General features: G+C 41.9%; 1 protein-coding gene across 3 annotated transcripts in view; it reads right to left on the minus strand.

The window, feature by feature from the left end:
* Window positions 1-20,697, minus strand: part of arhgef4 (Rho guanine nucleotide exchange factor (GEF) 4) — a 355,442-nt gene that overhangs the window by 28,738 nt on the left and 306,007 nt on the right. For 2 of the 3 annotated variants that reach the window (XM_072255652.1, XM_072255654.1), the window contains 2 exons: window positions 7,796-7,975; window positions 4,741-4,935 (listed from right to left, as the gene is read on the minus strand). In XM_072255652.1, the coding sequence (XP_072111753.1) occupies window positions 4,741-4,935; window positions 7,796-7,975 (375 nt within the window). Of the gene's footprint in view, window positions 1-4,740; window positions 4,936-7,795; window positions 7,976-17,605; window positions 17,689-20,697 lie in introns of those variants that run through there. The other variant, XM_072255655.1, reaches the window with a different exon arrangement.

Genomic DNA, 20,697 nt, shown 5'->3' on the forward strand with positions numbered 1-20,697 from the left:
ATTACTACCATGTTTAAGACCCAAGGCAAAGTCCACGAGGACTAGGAGATTTGTTATCCCACAGATCCAATAGCATTTCCCTGGTGAACTGAAGATCCTCCCTCCGCTACAAATCCCAAATGGTGAAGACTTATGGAAAACACTGGTTTAATCTGTCTGTCATCTCTTTGCTTTTTTGCCCAATGCTTGCTAAAATATATTAAATACAGTATCTACAAAAACTCTTTCTTTCTGCTTTCATACTTCTGGCTAACTTAATTTCTTTCTTTATTAATCCTTCTTTTTCCAGGATGCTAAAGTAGCTCTAGGTTTTTGGAATCTGAACTAATTTCCCATTCTCTGAAATTTATGATGATCCATTGAGTGAGGGGAGTTTCATGTATGGCTACTAGAGAGCAATTCATTCTTGCCAACATGAATCTAAATGCATATAAACATGAGAAATACTATCTCACTCAGCCCCTCAGATCGGCCCTGCCATTCCAGAACATCACACCTGATGTCCAGCATCAATTTTGCCAAACTACTGAAGCTGTAGAACAGGAATATGTGTGCGTTAAAGAGCAAAAAAAAACATGTTGCAGTAGACAACCAAGCGATCTCACAAACACAGGATCAGAACAAAGCTCTGCAGTCTTGTCACATCTACCATAGCTATTCACTACTAAAACACCACAGTTATGCATGGAACTGCCCTCACCTGATGCCAACTCAGGTAAATTTCAAAAGGTGGGAACTTTCTTGAAGTGCCAAAATTTCAGCACCATTGCAACATACTTAACATGCAACATGGAGCCAATTATAGCTCCATTCTCAATAAAGTCAGGACTGAGTGCTGAAGAAAGTTCGAGAGAGCTCACAACTACTGTATGTTCAGTCAGAAGTGCTGAGAGGATGATTTATCTTGGCTGTCTCCTGAGATTACATCATCATACAAGTCAGCCTTTGGCCAATCCAATCCTCTCCAGATGGTCTGGAGGAATGTGTCAGGACATTGAATGTGGCAAAGACAATAGGACCAGAAAAGAGCCTGGCTAGAGCAATGAAACCTGATTCAGCATGACCTGTGCCTCTATAAAAGCTGTTCCAGCAGATTGTGGTACTGTATCAACCAGGCAATTTGGAATATCAGCCAGGTTGGTCCTCTTCATAAAATGCCGAATATATTCAAACGTGCTCATCAGTCCACTCGAAATCAACAGTAAAGTGAAATAAGCTGTATTTAATGGTGCTATCAAATGGCATTTACACAATTAGAATCAGATGCTCATTTTAACTTGCATTGATGCCACTTTCCTGCAAACCTCTTCAAAGTGTTGGTCAAAACTGAGCTGTAGAACTGATTTCCATTGGACAAGTAAAAAGGGACGATTTTGAGGAGTGCTGACAGGACTGACATGGATGTTTCCTTGTGTAGGATATTCTAGAATCATAAAGACTCGCAAGGCTGCAGATGCTGGAATCTGAAGCTAAAAAAGAACAAATTGCTGGTGGAATTGTGTTGCCAGTTGACTATGGACTGGATGAAGACTCTGTACTTTCCTCTACAGATGCTGACTGCCCAGCTGAGTTCCATCAGCAGTTTGCTTACTGGTTCGACAACCAGTTCTCTTTGCTTTAAAATTACGAGCCACCCACATACGACAGAGATGAGGTGGAATTTGATTCTCCTAGAGGACCATAGGCTTTATCAAATACCAATGAAGCACAGCTTTGAATATTGTTTAAAGGAGCGGTAGATAGGCTGGCAGGTGGAAGTTTACCAGAGATGGACAGGCATGTGAAGTTGAAGTTGGAATGAAATCAGCCATGATCTTACTGAATGGTGAAACTTATTTGAAGGGTTGTATAGCTCCTTGTGGTTTGGATTTTAAACTTGGTTGTTAGAGGACCCACTGTTCTACGGGGACTTCCCAGGGTTATACAATGAAACCTACAATCTCTGCTGAAAGGTTATCCTTATGGACCAGGTTTTCGCTACATCACCATAGAATCTTTCTTCTCACACATGGTATCATGATCAAGCAATCTGATGGGGGTTCACAGATGATTCAGCCCCTCAGTATACAATGTTACAGGGACCCTAAATTGTGACCTTCCATATAACACATCTACTATTTCTCTGAGCTTCAGAACACATGGTATGTATCTTGGAATGCGCCTGCTTCCATACTCAGTCATGATTAGCCCATTCCATGGAAATGGCATAATGTTTCAGAGAGACCCGAGGTCACCTTCCACCGACTCAGTGGCCCTCCAGCAGTAGATAGTGCTGGTTTCAGTGTTCACCCTGAGAACAGCCTGTACAGAACAGGGCTCTGTGTTTGGGAAGTACTCTACAAAGACCACTGCATCCCTTACCAGAGCTTATTGGCAAAAACACTCACTCCAGGAAGAAATAGAGTATCCCCACTCCAGCATACAGTGACAAATTTGTCATGTAGGGCCCTTCTCGCCAAACAAAATTATGACAAAACTTTCACATCACCCATAGAACAGGCTCCACCATTTCCTTTCCCACACAGTCTCAGAAACATTCTTACAGACCACAGCGTGAGTGAAGTGTGGTCAAAACTGTTCTGTCTATGAGGGCAGATGGCGTTGCACAGTCAAATTAAATGGAAAAAAAGAGTACAGTAACGTGACCAGACCTATTCTCCACAAAATTATGTTCAAATAGATTCTCAGTATTTCGTGCTATTCAGTATTTGTGCACCGCTGTTACTACACACAAAGGAAGCCACCAGGATGTGGTTTGTACTGGTTATATTTTCTCCCTTTTCTTTGTATCGTAGCAGACTTAATTCATTTTCAGTCTCCGACAGCAGTGTGAATGTAACTACTTATTCCTAGACGTGAACAGTTGGGCTGGCTACCAAGGTAACAAGTTGGCACATATCTTCAGGAGGGAGAGGAAACAGAGGGAGAAAGGCCAAGGCAAATTAGTGTCTATTTTCTGCGGCAACCGAATATAAAAAGCATCTCCACTTCGGAAGATGGATTAAAACAGTTAGGTCAGCTTTGAACTTCAGTGATGCTCAATACTTAACACAACTACTAAAACATCAAATTGAGCAAAGCTGAAAAGCAAACTTTTTTTAGTCATATTCTCTTTACAACTAAATGTCTTGGTTTGTCAGCAGTTATTCACAATATTATCATATATGAACATATTATTGTCAACTCTCTATACATATGTATTTAATATCAATAGAAAACTGTTTTAAGCAGGCTCACAAGAAACTATTTTGCCTGAACTTTCACTCTGATAAAGCAGCGATCCCCAACCACCAGGCCGGGCCGCAAAGCTTGTGCTACTGGGCTGCGAGGAATCGATATGATTTGGCGATAGGAGTCAGCTGCACCTTTCCTCATTCCCTGTCATGCACTGTTGAGCTTGAACACACGCGAGGTCATTACCCGCGCGTCATCCATGTCAGCGCGGGAAGGAGATCAACTCCTCGAGCTTGCAAATGACGGCGGGCTGAAAAGTATGTTTGACGTAACATCTCTGCCAGCATTCTGGATCAAAGTCAAGACTAAATATCCTGAGATAGCCATGACAGCACTGAAAACGTTGCTTCCATTTCCAACATATCTCTGCGATGAATGCAACGAAAACTAAATTGCAGAATAGACTGGACATAAGGAACCCCCTTCGAGTATCGCTGTCTCCCATCACCCCTCGATAGGACCGTCTTGTTGCAGGAAAACAAGCCCAGGGCTCCGACTGTTTCAGCGATATTAGTGTGTTGCAATGATTTTATATGTCCATACGGGGAAAATATGTGCTGTGTGTTTAATATCCAAACGTTACTTAAAATGTTATGATGCTATTGACTTATATAACCATATAACAATTACAGCACGGAAACAGGCCATCTCTCCCCTTCTAGTCCGTGCTGAATGCTACTCTCACCTAGTCCCACCAACCTGCACTCAGCCCATAACCCTCCATTCCTTTCCTGTCCATATAGCTATCCAATTTTTCTTTAAATGACAATATCGAACCTGCCTCTACCACTTCTACTGGAAGTTCGTTCAACACTTCAAGCTGTCCCGTCCTCCCCTGGTAATTGATTTATCACTATATTCATGCGAGGAAAATATGTGCTGTGTGTTTAATATTAAATTCGTTAGATAAACCCTTTTAGAAACGAAATTGAGTGTATTAGCCACTTATCACCTATATTCTGGTCGTGATTAACACCCCCACCCCCCCCGAACAGAATCGCCAAAAACGATCTGTAGAAAAAATCGGCACGTACACGCATGCGCACTGGTGCCCGCGCAAGGCTTCATGGTCATTGTAGTCTTTCTCGGGGTAAACCCAATGTATTTGACTGCTACTCTTGTCCGTTGGCAACTCTACACCACCCCTCCCCCCGGGTCGGTTGGTTCGCAAGAATATTGTCAATATTAAACCAGTCCGCAGTGCAAAAAAGGTTGGGGACCGCTTTGATAAAGTGCTCATCCAAATGAATGATGATAGAGCACAAAGTTAATCTCTGGATCTATTAGTTATAGGATGAATCAATGTTTCCTTTTTCTCCAGTGTTGCTGTCGATGTCATTTCATCTTCCCCCCTTCAGAAACAACAACCTGAAACTCTCTGAAGAAATCCATGCCAATACATGAAATTTCTGTACCAAGAAATAAAAGACGACTGGTAGCTGGGCAGACACCATTCTCTTCAAACCCCACACACACCACATTTGTAAAGTGACAACCAGTCCTTACCTCACAGATATCCTTTAAGTGTTTGATGTAATCATTCTCAGTGCTCATAATCTCACTGATGACATTTGTCCGCATTTGGTCTTTCTTCGACTGGCCTGTGGCCGAGCAGTGGTCAGTACTGTTGGGATCATCAGGCTTCCCGCCCTCGACCTTGACTGGATATTCCTCCATGGGTTCATCCTGGTTGACCCACAACTTTGGGAATGAAAGGAAAGGCAGATCTATAAATCCTCTAAGCAACACTGTGTTCATAATGGGATTAGAGACATTTACGTAGGTTTGTTCCATGAATGTAGGCCTGATGAAATTATGTCATTGTCTTTGTTACCGTCTCCAGCTGCTCATCATAACCACTTCATTTCTCATCTCTTTTGTTCATCACTTGCTTTTCCTCGACTGCACCACGTTTTGATATTACTTATTTAAGCCACCATGCATACACCACTTCCTTAAACCTGTGTATTTGACCAATCCTCCCTCCCAGCATGTGTTACTGACAGTCCTTTTGTGTAGAGATAACTATTGCTGCAAAGCACTCTTTCTACTTCATTGTCTTACTTAAAGTTCTTTAACTATTGTATGTATATAACAACCATCAATTACCAACTATTCAAAAGAAAACATAACTTTGCTGTAACTTTTGTACCCTAGGACCATAATTAAGTGCAACAAAATGTAACTAAGGACCATAATTATAGTTTTACTTTCACTTTCCATAACATCCATGAATTTAGGAAACACAGTGACATCTTGGTGGAATGGACTCAAACCTATACGCTCTCATCCAGCAGACCAGAGTGAACACATCTTTGCAGAGGATTTCTGCTGCTGGTTAAGGGTCTCTGGGGCTATGAAATAGCTCAACATCTTTAAGCAGCATTAAAACAGCACTGAGGGCCATGGTAGTTCTGTTGGAGAAAACATCACAGGGAGCAAGAGCTTCAGTTGTGAGTTTCACAGAAGAGTAATGTCAGATTTCTTTCTTTTGTACCACACTGAAACTGACAATGCCTACATCAGTACCATGTTCTTATCAAAGAGCTGTAAGTTCTTGAGGGTATCAGCATTTAACCCCAACAGGTCCAGTCTTTATAGCTATCCTGCAAAGGGACACACCACAATACAAAGAATACTGTTCCAGACACAGGGAGCGTTGTTTCCAAATTAGTGAGAATTGCAACAGTTATTCCATTATTGCCACTTTAGCATTTCTTTGTACATTGCTTCAGATTGCACTACAATTGCTGTATCAGTCTGCCATTTTGTATTCCTTGCTGTATTTACCATTGTATTTATTGCTGTATTGTGTTTATACTATTTAATCTGTGAGCTTCTTCCACTCTGGAATGTGTGACCATTATCTGAATCTGAAAGCAAGACATTGCAACACCAGCTGCAGTATGGTAGAGGGCAGTGTGGATTCCTTCCTTTTGTGGGTACAGGGTACCCTTTCTACTCTACAAGGCCTCTAGTGCCGTGTCTGAGACCCTGACAGGTTATCCTTCAACTCCTCCCAGTGTGTGACAGCCGTGGCTTCAGAGAGTCAGCAATAGCAGTCTACAGGCACAGCTTGATAGCATGAGCATCTATTCAACCTTTCAAGTGTCTGGCTGAGCAGCACCTGACAAATTCAAACTTTTGTAATTGAGCAACTCAGGATTAAGTTATGTGCGAAGGCCAGACTTTTAAACAGACCTATCCTAATTAACAAAGAAGTCATTGAGAGCACAGCATGTATAGCACAGTACAGGCCATTTGGCCCACAATACTGTGCTGACCTATATAACACCACTGCACAATCCACTTCATCCTTCTAGTCTTCCCTCCTGTACAGCTCATAACCCTCCATTTTTCTTAAATCTGTTTCTATCCAAGTGTCCTTTTAATACCTCATTGTATCAGACCCTACCACTGCTGCAGAGAGTAGATTGCAGCAACCTATCACTCACTTACCTCTGTCATCTCCTCTAAACTTTCCTCCGCTTACCTTTAACAGGTGTGCTGTGGTACCTGGGAAGAAGGTGCTGGCTGTCCATTTCATCCATGTTTCTCATAATCTTAAACACGTCAATCAAGTTGCCTCTCATCGTAGATCGCTCCAAAGAGAAAAGTCCTAACCTGCTCAGCCTTTTCCTCATAACACATGTTCTCTAGTCCAGACGGCACCCTAGTAAATCTCCTCTGTTCCCTCTCTCTGTTCCTATAATGAAGTAACCAGAACTGAACACAATAATCCAAGTGTGGCATAGCTGCAACATTACCCTGAGGCTCCTGATTAATGAAGGCCAGCACACCATAGGCCTTGTTAACCACCCTATCAGCTTGTGCAGCAGCTTTCAGAGATCTATGGACGCAGGTCCTAAGATGACTCTGTTCCTCCACGCTGCTAAGAATTTAGGGCCTGTCTTCATTCGTTCACCAAAGTAACTCTGTATCTAATAATGGCATCGTGGGGAGAAATTCATCTTTGATCACTGGCACTAATGGGGTGTGTGAGAACCAGCTGCTCTTTATATTCACCTCCCGGTGGTTAGCATTTGTCCATCTAAAGTTAAATAAACTGGGTGTGCAAGGTATGAGTGCTCCCAGTGGTTAATAAACATGCTTAGTGATAGTGATCTAAGGTGCACTTCTACCCTTACTGACTCAATGAAATCTGTTTTCTCCATGATCAACTTTCAAACCATTTTAGTATTGGCAGGAGTTGAGCATTGCCTTATGTCTGAGGGTCAATGTCAGTACTTTAATGGCAGCGTGAACATTAAAAACTGCATTTTTTTTAGAAATCTGAAACAAGAACAGAAAATGTTGGGAAAAAATAGCATTTTCATTTTACTGATTAGGTCAGTGAGACAGTTGCAAATGTGGGAAGATGTTTGTAAACTTAAGGAACAGCAAGCAGAATATTCTAGGAGGGTGTTCAATGATCCAATCTTCCCAATTTTCACAAGCTGTCTTTACTTCACTCCTAGCTTATGATCCTGTCACACCATGTGGAGGGAAAGTACCATACACATATTGTCAATGTGTATATTCCTTTACGGACGGCTCTTACCCGCACAAAGCTGGCAGGGAACCAGCCTTCGCTGTCCGCGATCCTCCCCCACCACCACTCTTTGTTGGTTGCATCCACTACTTCAATGACATCACCAGCTTTGAAGCCCAGCTCCTGGTCATCCATGGTGACATGGTCCCAGAGGGCCTCTGCATAGACCACACTGCCATCGCTGATGAGCTGTGAGGAATTGGCAGACATTAGTTGTTGAATTACATTTCCAATATGGTACACAGACCTCAGTTTGCAACTTGCAAAATAAACATTTCACATTCATTCATTCATGCTCTGAATGAGATTTGCTTTTAGATCATAAGCTATTCTAAAGTGGATTAAGTCAAATGAAATACCAAACACAAGATGACACCTACCTGCAGCAGTGTAAGAACACCAGAATGGATCCCACTTCTAATTGGATTGCTGCTCCAGATCTAACTGCGACAAGCCTGCTGAGAAGCTCAGCAAAGCAAGAGTGAAATATGTGCTGCTAGGTAACTAAGCACGAACAGCAGTGATGGACAAGGCACACAGGTTGTCAATGGTGGGTAACGGAGTAAAAGAAAATGGCACACTGTGCGTATGAAAGAAATGTTATATAATATCAGTTATATCTTCTTAAAGACTGGATGTAATACACTTTAATGTAGAAATAAATGATAGCTGAAGGATCCAAATTACTTTGTAAAATTAATTACAAATGAGAAAATTATCTCAATCTAAATAAAGAGCTACATATTTTTGAATAAAAATAGACTGAATTCTGCTGTAGTGACCTATTTGCTACCTGTAGGTGGCAGTAGTATCAGCCTGGCCACTGAGATCCTTGCCTTGAATTTCATGCCTCGCATTAGAGCACAGTACTTCAAAATTCAGTCATTAAAGTCTGTTCCACAGTGTTTATTTCTATGAACTGGTGGGGGAGGGGGGGATAATGTTTTCTTATTAATTTCTTTCTTATTATTCAATGCTGAGAGGTCATTGAGTAATAGCATCATAGAGCATGAAAACAAGCCTTCAGACCACTTGGCCCATTCCAATCAAGATTCTATTCTAAACTAATACCGTTTGCCTGCGTATGATCTATATCCCTCTTCCCTTTTCACGTACCTGTCCGAAGTACCTTTTAAAGGTTGTTAATGGACCTGCTGCAATCACTTACTCTGGCATCTCTTTCTATATAGGACCACCCCTTGGGTGAAAATATTGCCACTCAGGTTTCGAATAAATCTCTGCCCTCTCAGATTTGTGGATAATTGGGATCCGCTTCTGGAGAAGGTATGACCTGTACAAAAAGAATGGGCTACACCTGAACTCGAGAGGGGCCAATGTCCTTGTGGGTATGTTTGCTAGAGCTGTTGGGGTGGTTAAGTTAGGTTGACAGGGGGATGGGAATCAGAACGTTAGGTCAAAAGATGCTGCCTTGGTGAAAATGTACTGGCAAACTGTGAGAAAGGATAGCCAGTGGATAGGGTGTAAAAGGTCAGCACATCATTGTGGGCTGAAGGGCCTGTACTGTGCTGTACTTTCACCTTAAATCTATGCCCTCTAGGTCTTGATTTCCCAACCCTGGGAAAAAGACTGCATATTGACCCCATCTATGCCTCTCGTGGTTATAAGGACACACTTTATTTTCTGATGTTCCAATGAAAATGTCCTAACCTGCTCAACCTCTTTCCTCACTCAGTCATTGAGTCACAGAGTAATCGATTAATACAGCACAGAAACAGGCCCTTTGGTTTGACTGGTCCATGCTGAGCTCCGCATCCTCCCTGCTCGTACAAGTTGACCATGTTTGGCCCATAATTCTCTAAGCCCTCCCCCTCCACGAACCTATTGAGATGCCTCTTACATGTAATTGTACCTGCCTCCACCACTTGTTCATGTACTCACTACTCCCTGTGTACAGAAATTGGTTCTGCAGTTTCTTTTATATCTTTCCTTTCTTGCTTGTTATCTGTGCCCTCTAGTTTTGGACTCCTCAGCCAGGGGGAAAAGACTATGGCTGTCCACCTTATCCATACTGTTCACAATTTTATAAATATCTGTAAGGTCAACCCTCATTCTTCTGTGCTGCAGGCAATAAAGATCCAGTATTGCCAGCTTTCCCTCGAACTAAGTCCATCTAGTCCATGTACCTCCTTGTAAACCTGTTCTGCAGCTTGACAATGTCTTTCCTACACAGATTGGCCAAAAGTGTACACAATACTTGATGTGGCGCATCACCAATGACTTGTATAACTGCAGCATAATATCCCTACTCCTAAATGCAATATCTTGACTGATGAAGGCAGGCTTAGTACAGGTAAATGCCTTCTTCACCACTTTGTCTACTAGCATAGCTGCTTTCAGTAAACTACACACTCATACTCCCAGGTCCCTTTGTTCCACAACACACGTTAGTGCCCAGCTATTCATAGTAAAAGTTCCACCTGGTTTGACTGCCCACCTCACACTTACCTAAGTTGAAATCCTCTTGCAATTTCTCAGCCCATCTCCCTAACTTAAGCACGGTAGTGTAGTGGTTATCGCAGCGTTTTACAGTACAGGTGACATGGGTTTATTTCCCCCCACTGCCTGTACGGACTTTGTATGTTCCCCCTGTGACCGCGTGGGTTTCCTCCAAGTGCTCCAGTTTCCTCCCAAAGTCCAGAGACATATCAGTTGTTAGGCTAATTGGTCAATATAAATTGTCCCTAGGATTAATTTGGGGATTGCTGGGCAGCGTAGCTCGAAGGGTTGGAAGGCCTATTCCATGCTGTATCTCAATGAATAAATAAAAATTTCTTTGCTCTTCATTGTAACCTGCTTTACTACCAACAAGACTCCCTATTTCATATTATCAGTAAATTTCTAATTGTGCTAATATCTTTACTCTGCCAGGATTTCTAAAAACTTGGTATGTCTACCGTCCACCCTAGTAGGGACACGCAGCCCCTGGCCTCTTGAAATGACACTTTTAAAAACCTCCCACTTGCCAACTGCTCCTTTTCCCTTTAACAAGCTGGTTTTCCAGAGACGCTAAGTAAAAGGGGGCTTCAGAAGTTTATAGAATTACGAGAGGCATAGAAAGAGTAGGCAGCTGGTACCTTTATCCCAAGGCCAAAATATCTAATACTAGATGGCACGCATTTAAGGTGAGAGGGGGTAAGTTCAAAGGGAGTGCACTGCCAGGGATGCTGGTGGAGGCAGGTACAATAGAAGCATTTTAAAGATTCTTAGATAAGCACGTGAATGTGCAGGAAATGGATGGGTATGAACAGTGTGTAGACAGAAGGATTAGCTTAGTTCGACATTTAATCACTATTTCAAATACTTTGACACAATACTGTGGTCCAAAGGGATTGTTTCTGTGTTGTACTGTTCTGTGTTCTATGATGAGAATGTGAAATCAAATAATGTTGGATACAAAACTAGAAAGGTGAGTGACAGGAATCGTGTTGCATTAAACAATATCCACTCCTGATAGTGAAGATGGTGGGATATGATATTTAACATACACTGCCATGATTCTGAGTACCAGTACTCAGATGGACCTCGTGGCTAGGTGAGGGGGGTGGGGGGTAGGTGTTGATTGGGGTGCAATCTATCCTTCAGTAGATAAGCAATGAAACTCACACAGTCACAGGGAGAGCATGCAACACTCTCTCCTCATACAGCACTGGAGATCAGGATTGGACCCGTGTCTCTGGAATGGTGAGGCAACAGCTCCATATTAACTGCACCACTGTATCACTCCATATGACAACAACAATTCGACATTTGTGCATAGAATCTCTTGCAATGTATAATTTGTGATGCTCGCAAGGTGACACATAAGCAACTAACAGCAGTGTGATATGGCAAAGTCATTTCCCATGGTTGGGGAGTCTAGGACAAGAGGGCACGACTTCAGGGTTGAAGGACATCCATTTAGAACAGAGATGCAGAGAAATTACTTTAATTAGAGGGTGGTAAATCTGTGGAATTTGTTGCCACAAGCAGCTGTGGAGGCCAAGTTATTGGGCGTATTTAAGGCAGAGATAGCCAGGGCATCAAGGCGTATGGGGAGAAGGCAGGGGAGTGGGGATGACTGGAAGAGTTGGATCAGCTCATGATTGAATGGCAGAGCAGACTCAATCTGGCTTACCACAAGGAAGATGGTAATTCTCACAAGACTGCCATTGCTGGTCAATGACAAATGTGAACAAAATTCTAGAAATGCAAGATGACAGTGAACTTCCCAGTGCAGAATTACCAGTGAGATACTGAGTAGTATGGGGTCCTCATGCACGCTCCCTTCTCCCATACTTTACCCTATTTGCTGTGTTACAAAACAGACTGGGCCCTGAGTATGGATAGGCCTCAGATGGTGCATCCCAGGGTTACAGCTCCACAATGCCCTGATGACCTTTTTGACTGGTTACTCCGTACCCCCATGGTGTTGGTCACATTAACCGCCACTGGCACTGTAGTAATGACTCAGTTTGAGGTATCACTTGTGCCCAGAGAACTCCCAGATTTCAGACTTCCTCACTGTGTTTCAAGGGCGAGCATTACTGTTTAAATATGTAGAATAGATGTGGCGCCCTGCTGAGAGCTAACCTTCTCCCTCAGCACCCTCAATCTCTATTCACAAAGAGTGCTCTCTCATCATTCACATAGTCATGCCACAGGTGATGGGAGTGCTTACTAATGTCCCCACATCCGACAGCAACCAGCTTGTACAGGACAAAATTCTGAGCATATAGCATAACACAGTCTGTGGGGTTAGGAGCCTAGAAATTACTCTCGGCTACTCTGTTGGCCTTTAAATAAAGGTTGTAGGTCACCAAATGCTGCTTCTGGATGTCTGACAAACAGCATGAGCTTTAATTATGGGATTCACCAAAAGCCTTGTCAGATATCCCTGTGTAACTGCACGCTGAAGCTTACACTGCCAATCAGTTTCAATGAAGTGCTGCAAATTCTCATTGCTCCCAGCATGCGGCCCATTAGGTGTGACCATTGCTGTCAGTTCTTAAATGGACAGAGAAAAACAATCTTCAGGTTACATGGGAACTGTCCTGCTGAATTAATGGTTGTCTCTAATGGATGGGGTCATTACCACAAAAGCTGGTGGAGATCGCACTGAAATGACATAATCAAAAGAAGGTAGAGGACCTTATCCTGGACTACGATGGGAACTTCTAATTGACAATCTCCTCAGGAACAACTAGATCAGGCTGGCACCGGTATGGAAAATGTATTATAACTGGATGTATAATCTTAGTGATCCTCTTCTCTCTGATCATGAGCATGCTGGTTAGGGCAACCGAACTGGAGGGTAGAGGCCCTCTGACTAAGTCAGAAATGCAGCAGCCCCCAATCAGAGCCCTCATAGAAGGCCTCATAGTGACAACTACATCAGTCCCAGGCAGTAGACGGATTCTCCAGGGTCTCGACAGGATCATTGCGTGGGGAAGGATGAGTATTAAGCCAGAGAAATCCAGGTTTCTGGTGTTAAAGAAAGGCACACTCACAGACAAGTTCCATTTCTCCTTGGATGGAATTGCTATGCCATCCATTTCTGAGAAATCAGTCAAGAGCCTGAGGAAGGTCTTTGACTGTTGCCTAAGAGATACGGCTGCCATCCTAAAGACCACCAAGGAGTTAGAAGTCTGGCTCACTAGTGTGAACGTCAGGCCTAGCTGGCAAGTTCAAGGCCTGGATCATCCAGCATGGCACCCTCCCCAGAATCCTCTGGCCAGTACTGATATATGAGGTATCCATGTCAACAACTGAGGCTCTTGAAAGAAAGATCAATGGCTACTTTTGAAGATGGCTGGGTCTCCCACGTAGCCTAAGCAGCATTGCTTTGTACTGGAAGTGGACCACACTTGAACTTCCCTTCAGAAGCCTGAATATGGTTTATGGTTTCCCACAAAAGGGAATTGCTGCTGCACAAAGATTCCAGCAACCCCAAAGACTCGACAGCAGGCAATGAGGTCTGGACAGGGCAGGAAGTGAAAGGCCAAGGAATGCAGTGGAGATGGCCCGGTCATGTCTGAGGTACAGGGATCTGATAGGGACAGTGGCATCTGGTCAGTCAGGGCTGGGCAGCTTCCCTTCAACCCACTTTGACAGGGCCCAGGGCAGGCACAGATGCAAACTGGTCCAGGACGAGATAATGGGGGGGGGGGGGTTGCAAAGAGAAGAGCCATCAGGACCGTCACAGAGGTTGCTGTGCATGCCTCTAGATGGCTATGGACCAAGAGGTGTGACCTGTGAACCAATGCTGCTGGGACACAAGCCAAGGCCTGATCAACCCTGGCTGGGTCACCTGGATGAGGGTGTCTGATGTTGAAACACCTGATGACCCCAGCTTACATCACTGATGATATGTCCCAGCACATCCTATGCTGTATCTTGGCATCTTTACAGAGGTTTAACAAACAGGCTACAAAAGAATGAGTGCTTTTTCTAATTACCTAGTCTTCCGGATGACTGCAGTGACATTTAACAACTTATGCTGATACACAAAGAAAATAGGCAAACAACTAAACCACGATTCAAGTGATATGAGGTTTAAACATTCTTTAAAGTTCAGGACATGAATATTATATCATTCTTTGCAGTTCTTTCAAAGCTTCAACCCACACGTACATAACACTGAAGTAAAATATTGTGAATTCTGGAATGGTGAAATAAAAACTGGAAATTCTTAGACTCTTGACTTCACAATCTATCTCGTCATGGCCTTATCCCTAATTATCTGCCATCACTGCACTTTTTTAGTAACTATAACACTTTACTCTGTATTCTGTTGTATTTTCCTTGCACTATCTCAATGTACTGATCTGATGAAATGACTTGTATGGATGACATGCAAAACAAAATTTTTCACTGCACCTCAGTACATCTGAGAACAATAAACCAATCAAGTTACAAGTTTACATCAGACAGTGCTTGTGATGGAAAAATTAAATCTCATTTTAGGTTATGAAAAGATGCGTATACAGGGATATAATGGACAGAGAGTGTGAGGTAGGGACTGTCCTCAGGATAAATCCCCCAATACCAGCACTGTGTCGGTGTTGGACACTAGTCTGCCGGCACCTGTGAACAGGGGGATAGAATAAATTCTTTATCTCAGATTTTAAGCATTTGCAGCTATAGGGTTAATATTTTAGGTTGATGGCCTTTCATCAGAAAGGAAACATCCTGGAAACATAATGAGTTTAAAGGGAGAAAAGATCTGTGTGTGTGTGTGTGTGTGTGTGAAAGAGAGAGAGAGAGGGGGAGGGAGAGGGAGAGGGAGAGGACAGGGCAGATTAAATGCAAATGGATTAATGATTCAATGTGAAAGGAATTGGAAATAGGGCATGAAAAGCAACCAAAGGTGGATCCTGAAGTGTTAAAAACAAACGTGTACATGGTGACAACTCTCCAGCCTAACAGCCGGAGGATAATGGAGTAGACTCCCTATTTATCAAGCTTGCATCAATGACATAAATTGAAATTAGACACACAATTAATGAGCAACCATCACTCACTTTTGAAGTTTTCAGGCAGAATTAGAGCTATTACTGTTCAAGATGCTGCATTTTATTTCCTCTGCTCCTCAAATAGTATGCTTATTGAGAGAATTGATTACATTTGTTACGCTGTACATTAGATTGTTCGCTCTGAGTCATACACCTCAGCATACTTAAAATTCATGGACTAACACAATGTTAACTATAAATAGTCTAAAAGTTGACTAACTCCCAGCACCTTGGAGACATGGGGCTGCAGCTGCTGCGATCTGGAGCAAAAAGCCAGATGCTGGAGGAGTCAGAGGGTTAGGCAGCATCTGTGGAGGGAAGTGGACAATCAACATTTCAGGATGAAACCTTTCATCTGCACAGGTCCTGATGCAGGGTCTTGGCTCAAAACTATCCATTTCCAGTCCATTTGATGGGTCCTGATCCAAAACATTGACTGTCTACTTTCCTCCACAACACTGCCTCATCCACTGACTTTTTTCCTGTACCTACTCAACAAAGAAATGTGATTGGTGATAATCAGGTCTCATTGCACATAGGTTGCAAAGTTCTCCAACTAAAGATCAAAAATGCTCAACTCAACATAATTATGAGGATTTGTGTTGAAGGTGTTCACTGAATCCATCTTGAAGAGCAAGCTGAGGCTTTGGACCCAAATGTTGCCTCGGCAAGAATATGATATTAATCAAGTTTTAATTCATCCATCTCTCTCGACAGATGGCCACTGGGATGAACGTGGGAGCCAACACAAATGTCATCCCTCTCACTTTCTCCAGCTTTATTATGTTTTCAGTGGGTCTGCAGAATGTGGAAGAAGGCTTAACATATTCCTTATCCGACAACTTTAAAGTGCAACTAAGGTAAAGATGGCAGAGGGTCATTCATACAGGACCGAGGGACAAGGGTAGCCTCACTTTCAGAACTTACTGGCACAGAGCTGAAAGCCTACAATCTACTGTATGATTAGTGTCCTTGATGCTGCAGATATAACTGGAGTACATCACAGGGTCTATTTACTTTTGCATGCCACACCCTTTCCTGGGGCTCCTATTGAATGGTCTATCTTTTGAATCTGTTACTATATGTCACACAGGCACAAGGACCACAGGCAGTAAAAGAGGATATCTAGGCAAACTAGTGTCAACCTCCAAATTGGACCTAAATCCGAAACGTTGACTGTACTTCTTCCTATGGATGCTGCCTGGCCTGCTGCGTTCCACCAGCATTTTGTGTGTGTTGCTTGAATTTCCAGCTCCTGCAGATTTTCTCGTGTGTACACATCAGGATGGAGGGTTTCATGTTTGGAGATGGCATCATGCAGTATCGTGAGTGCTTGATTATAGTCGGCCACTGGTGGTATGTAAACTGCGGTCAGGATCACAGATGAGAACTCCATAGGTAAATAGAATGGATAGCATTTGTCTGTTAGGTGTTCCAACTCAGGGAAACACGAGTTCAACTAAACTGCCACATCGGAGCACCACCATGAGTTTATCATGAAGCACAGACCTTCTCCTTTTGCCTCTTCTGAATCAACAGTTCAGTCCATTCTGTAAATCAGGAAGTCTTCAGGTCTGATCACTGTATCTAGCGTTCTGGGAGAAAGCCAAGTCTCGGTCAAACATAGAATATAACTGTGTCTCCGATACAGCAATCTTGCCCTCAGGTCCTCAATTTTGATCTCCATCTTACGTTTGCCAAGAAGTTTCTGTGTAGAGGAGTCCTCACCCCTCTACGTTTCAGCCTCCTGCCTCGCTTCTGGCCATGGCGATGAACCTTCATCTGCTTAAAGGTGCTGTACCTGCTTGGTCAGTCGAGTCCTTCAGGCAGCCGTGAGAGCTGTAGACCATTAAGTTGATTTAAAAGTATATTTCTTGAGGCAAGTTACATGCTGCAGGCTGCAGTGAGTGCATTTCAAAAGAGGAATATTTAACAGTATAATCAGAACTATTGTCTGCAGCCTACAGAACTTCGCCGACGATCATTGGTGTCATCTTACCATAACTCTATAGCAAGAATGAATACCAATGAATTTCCACCTCATTATGAATCCATTGCTAAGAGAATTTTGAATTCACATCTAAATCGCTTCATGGTAAGTAAAGAATTGCTGAACCTTTAAACCTCCTGTTGATATTTTAGACAGATTTGACTGCTGCAATAACAAAAGCAAATCAGCCAATACCAGAATGATCAGTGTAGATGACAGCAGAATCATTAGACACTTAAACAAGCAGGTATAACAATAATCCCATACAAACATCAAGAAAATTAATCAGTTTACAAGTTGAAAAATGAATGTGTTTACCATTTGTCCCTAGGTAGTGAACAGTAGGACCTCTGCTTTATATCCAGGACCAGGGAAAAGTAGAAATGAGTGTTTTATTTAGTCAGAGATGTTATTTGGCTCTGACCTTTATCTCAATTACTTTGTGTGAGATTCTGAATTATGTTGAACAATTCAGAAGAGGGAAAAGCGAAGTGGAAAATATCTCTATTCACAAGTGGCTGTGTCCCTATCGGCCTTAGAGTTTCCAGAACAGAGAAACTATTCAGTCTGGTGACAATGATTTTACATTCTTTCACAGTATAATCACTTGGCATCATTGGAAATTAAGCGTATGGCACTAGTTCAAGAAAGGAAAGAGGTTCAAGTTAATGGAAACAAACCACTCAAACCTTTCAGGCCAAAGCCTATACAAGACATATTCTAAATGGCAACCCATTCAAATTCTTAAAGGTCATATACTTAGTTAGACAGCAGGGTGTTACTTCAAATCCACCCCTTGATTTTCAGCATAAAAATCCAGGGTGACCTCATAAATATCTTCTGTATTCTCTCCAAACCCTTTGTACCCTTCAAGAATTAGGCACTGTACAGCTGGTGTTAAATTAATACTATATATATATAAAACAAATATAGGATGGTGCTTAATGAAAATTAGTCGTATCTTAAATTATAACAGTGGCAAAACTCCTGAAGTATATAATTTGTTCAGAAAAATGTTTTAAGGACTCTCAAGCTGTGAAAGTATCCAACATATGCATTTTTCTTGTTGATGGGGGGAAATAAAATCTTCCTGATTTTAGTCGATGTGTACAGTAAAGTGCCAGTGGTTTATCAGCATTTAAGGTATAAAGGTATAAAAGAAAGTAGCAACTGTAATAATCATGCTCATGTATGTGAATTAAGGACAATTCAGAGCTACTCAGATTATTATAAAATATGGAGTATAAAATATGGAATTTACAACTGAAAGGAGAAAAGCAATCTGTTTTTGATAATTGTGAATTATTTCAATGTGTGAAAATCCTCTGAACCAAACTAATATTTTGGGTGCAGTATTTGTACTTTGTTGTCTTTTTTTTCACCCAGAGACCTAAAATCCTCTTTGAAATATGCTAACGTAAGCACCCCTAGTCTAAATGTTTGTTTTTTTTTTGTTTTCTTTTGGAAAATAGAGAATTAACACAAGTAAAGGGAAAGATTTGGGAAAGGGATAAAAAAATGAAAAAATTAAGTAAATAAGTACATAGGGATTGGATAATTATGTCTGCGGGCAGGAGCAAGCATGAACAAATTAGGATATAAACACCTACAATGGTTGATACATAGGCTTATATACAACATTTTGGACCAGTGGAAATGGTCCAGAAGGGTTATATGGAAACTATTATTACCATTTTTCTTAACAACTAATTCCATTACTTAGCCTAATAGGTTAGATTTACCACAGTACATAATTATCTATTTAAATGTTTATTTTCCTTTTATATCATCTCAATGTGTACTTAAGAATGTATAAATAATTGTAGTTTTATACATATAAAAAAATGGAAAAGGTTATATGTGTGAAAAAAGTACATGATATTTGTGAATTCCTTATCCAAATAAAAATAAAATTAAAAAAAAAGAAATATTTTGAATTCAATGAAGATTTCCTTCCAAACATTATGGATTATTATTTAAAAGGGTTAGCATTTCTCATCAGAAACACAGGGGCTCAGATGAATTGAAGTTTGCACTCAATAGAGTGAGAATAAATGGCAGTACTAGAAAATTTGGGATTAGAGGCAGCAAATGGTTTCGTTTGGAAGAAACTTGCAGCTGCAAATGGAATAATATGGAGAGAGATGGACAACATTCTGGATGTGGAATTAGCCAAAGTTTGTAATGCCAAGATGTAAAGTTGGACTCATTGAATAGGTTCCACACTTTCTGATTCAGTAACTAGGCAGCAGCATGGTGCTGCTAGCAGAGCCCTGTGTCACAGTGCCAGACAGCCAGATTCACTCCTGACCACGTGCTGTCTATCTGGAGTTTGTATATCCTCCCTGTGACTGTACGGGGTTCTTTGAGGTGCTTCGGTTTCCCACATCCCAAAGATGTCCATTTTGAATGGTTAATTGGCCACTGTGAAGTGCCCCTCATATGGCAGGGTGGGGTAGAATCTTGGGGTAATTGAAGAGAACATGGGGGAGATTATCAGAGAGGTCTCGATGGAGCTGATGGGTCTGCTTTGGCACTGTACCTCTCTCTTAATCTATTATAACACCACGGCTGTGGAGGAGGATAGAATTTGTGACAAGGTATGGAAGTTCTGTCAGGAAATAAAGGTGACTGTAGTCATTTGGAAGTGGTCTGCGAGCAGTAGTGCTGATAGGTATTCCATGTAATTATCTGTTAGAGACGCCAGCTGCTTCCAAATATGCTGCACATTTTATTGCACGCTGACAATTAGAATGTACTTATACATATGATAATGATGTTCTGTCACTTCCACATGAGACTGATTAATAAAGTTACATACAAATATTTGACGATGACAGCTTTAATGTCCTCACCTTGGCTTTCCATTAACCCTCATTTACCTGGTGCACTTGAGTGTCATCAGCTTGCTCATGTGGGTTTACATCTCTGTTGCCCAATCTTGTCTGGTCAGATTGCTTAGCAGTGGAGCAACTAGACTTCCCTCCAGTTACACATTGGGTAAATAGAAGTTTTCACTGTCGCACAATGTTATGACCTGAATTACAAGATTGTAAGACCATAAGACATAGGAGCAGAATTAAGCTGAGTCTGCTCTGCTATTCGATCATGACTGATTTATGTTCCCTTTCAATCCTATACTCTTGCTTTCTCTTCATAACTTCCGATGTCCTTACTAACCAAGAAACTATCAACCTCCATTTTAAATATATCCAATGACTTGTCCTCTACAGCTGTCTATGGCAATAAATTCCACTGATTTACCAACCTCTAGCTAAAGAAATTTCTTCTCATCTTTTTTCGAAAGGGAAGTCCGTCAACAATTCCTTTTCTCCCACAGACACTGCTTGACCCGCTGAGTTCTTCCAGCAGATTGGTTGTTGCTATCACTACAGTATACTTGTACATAA

The sequence above is a fragment of the Mobula birostris genome, chromosome 4, assembly GCF_030028105.1.
Source record: "Mobula birostris isolate sMobBir1 chromosome 4, sMobBir1.hap1, whole genome shotgun sequence".
In the NCBI taxonomy this organism is placed as follows: Eukaryota; Metazoa; Chordata; class Chondrichthyes; order Myliobatiformes; family Myliobatidae; genus Mobula; species Mobula birostris.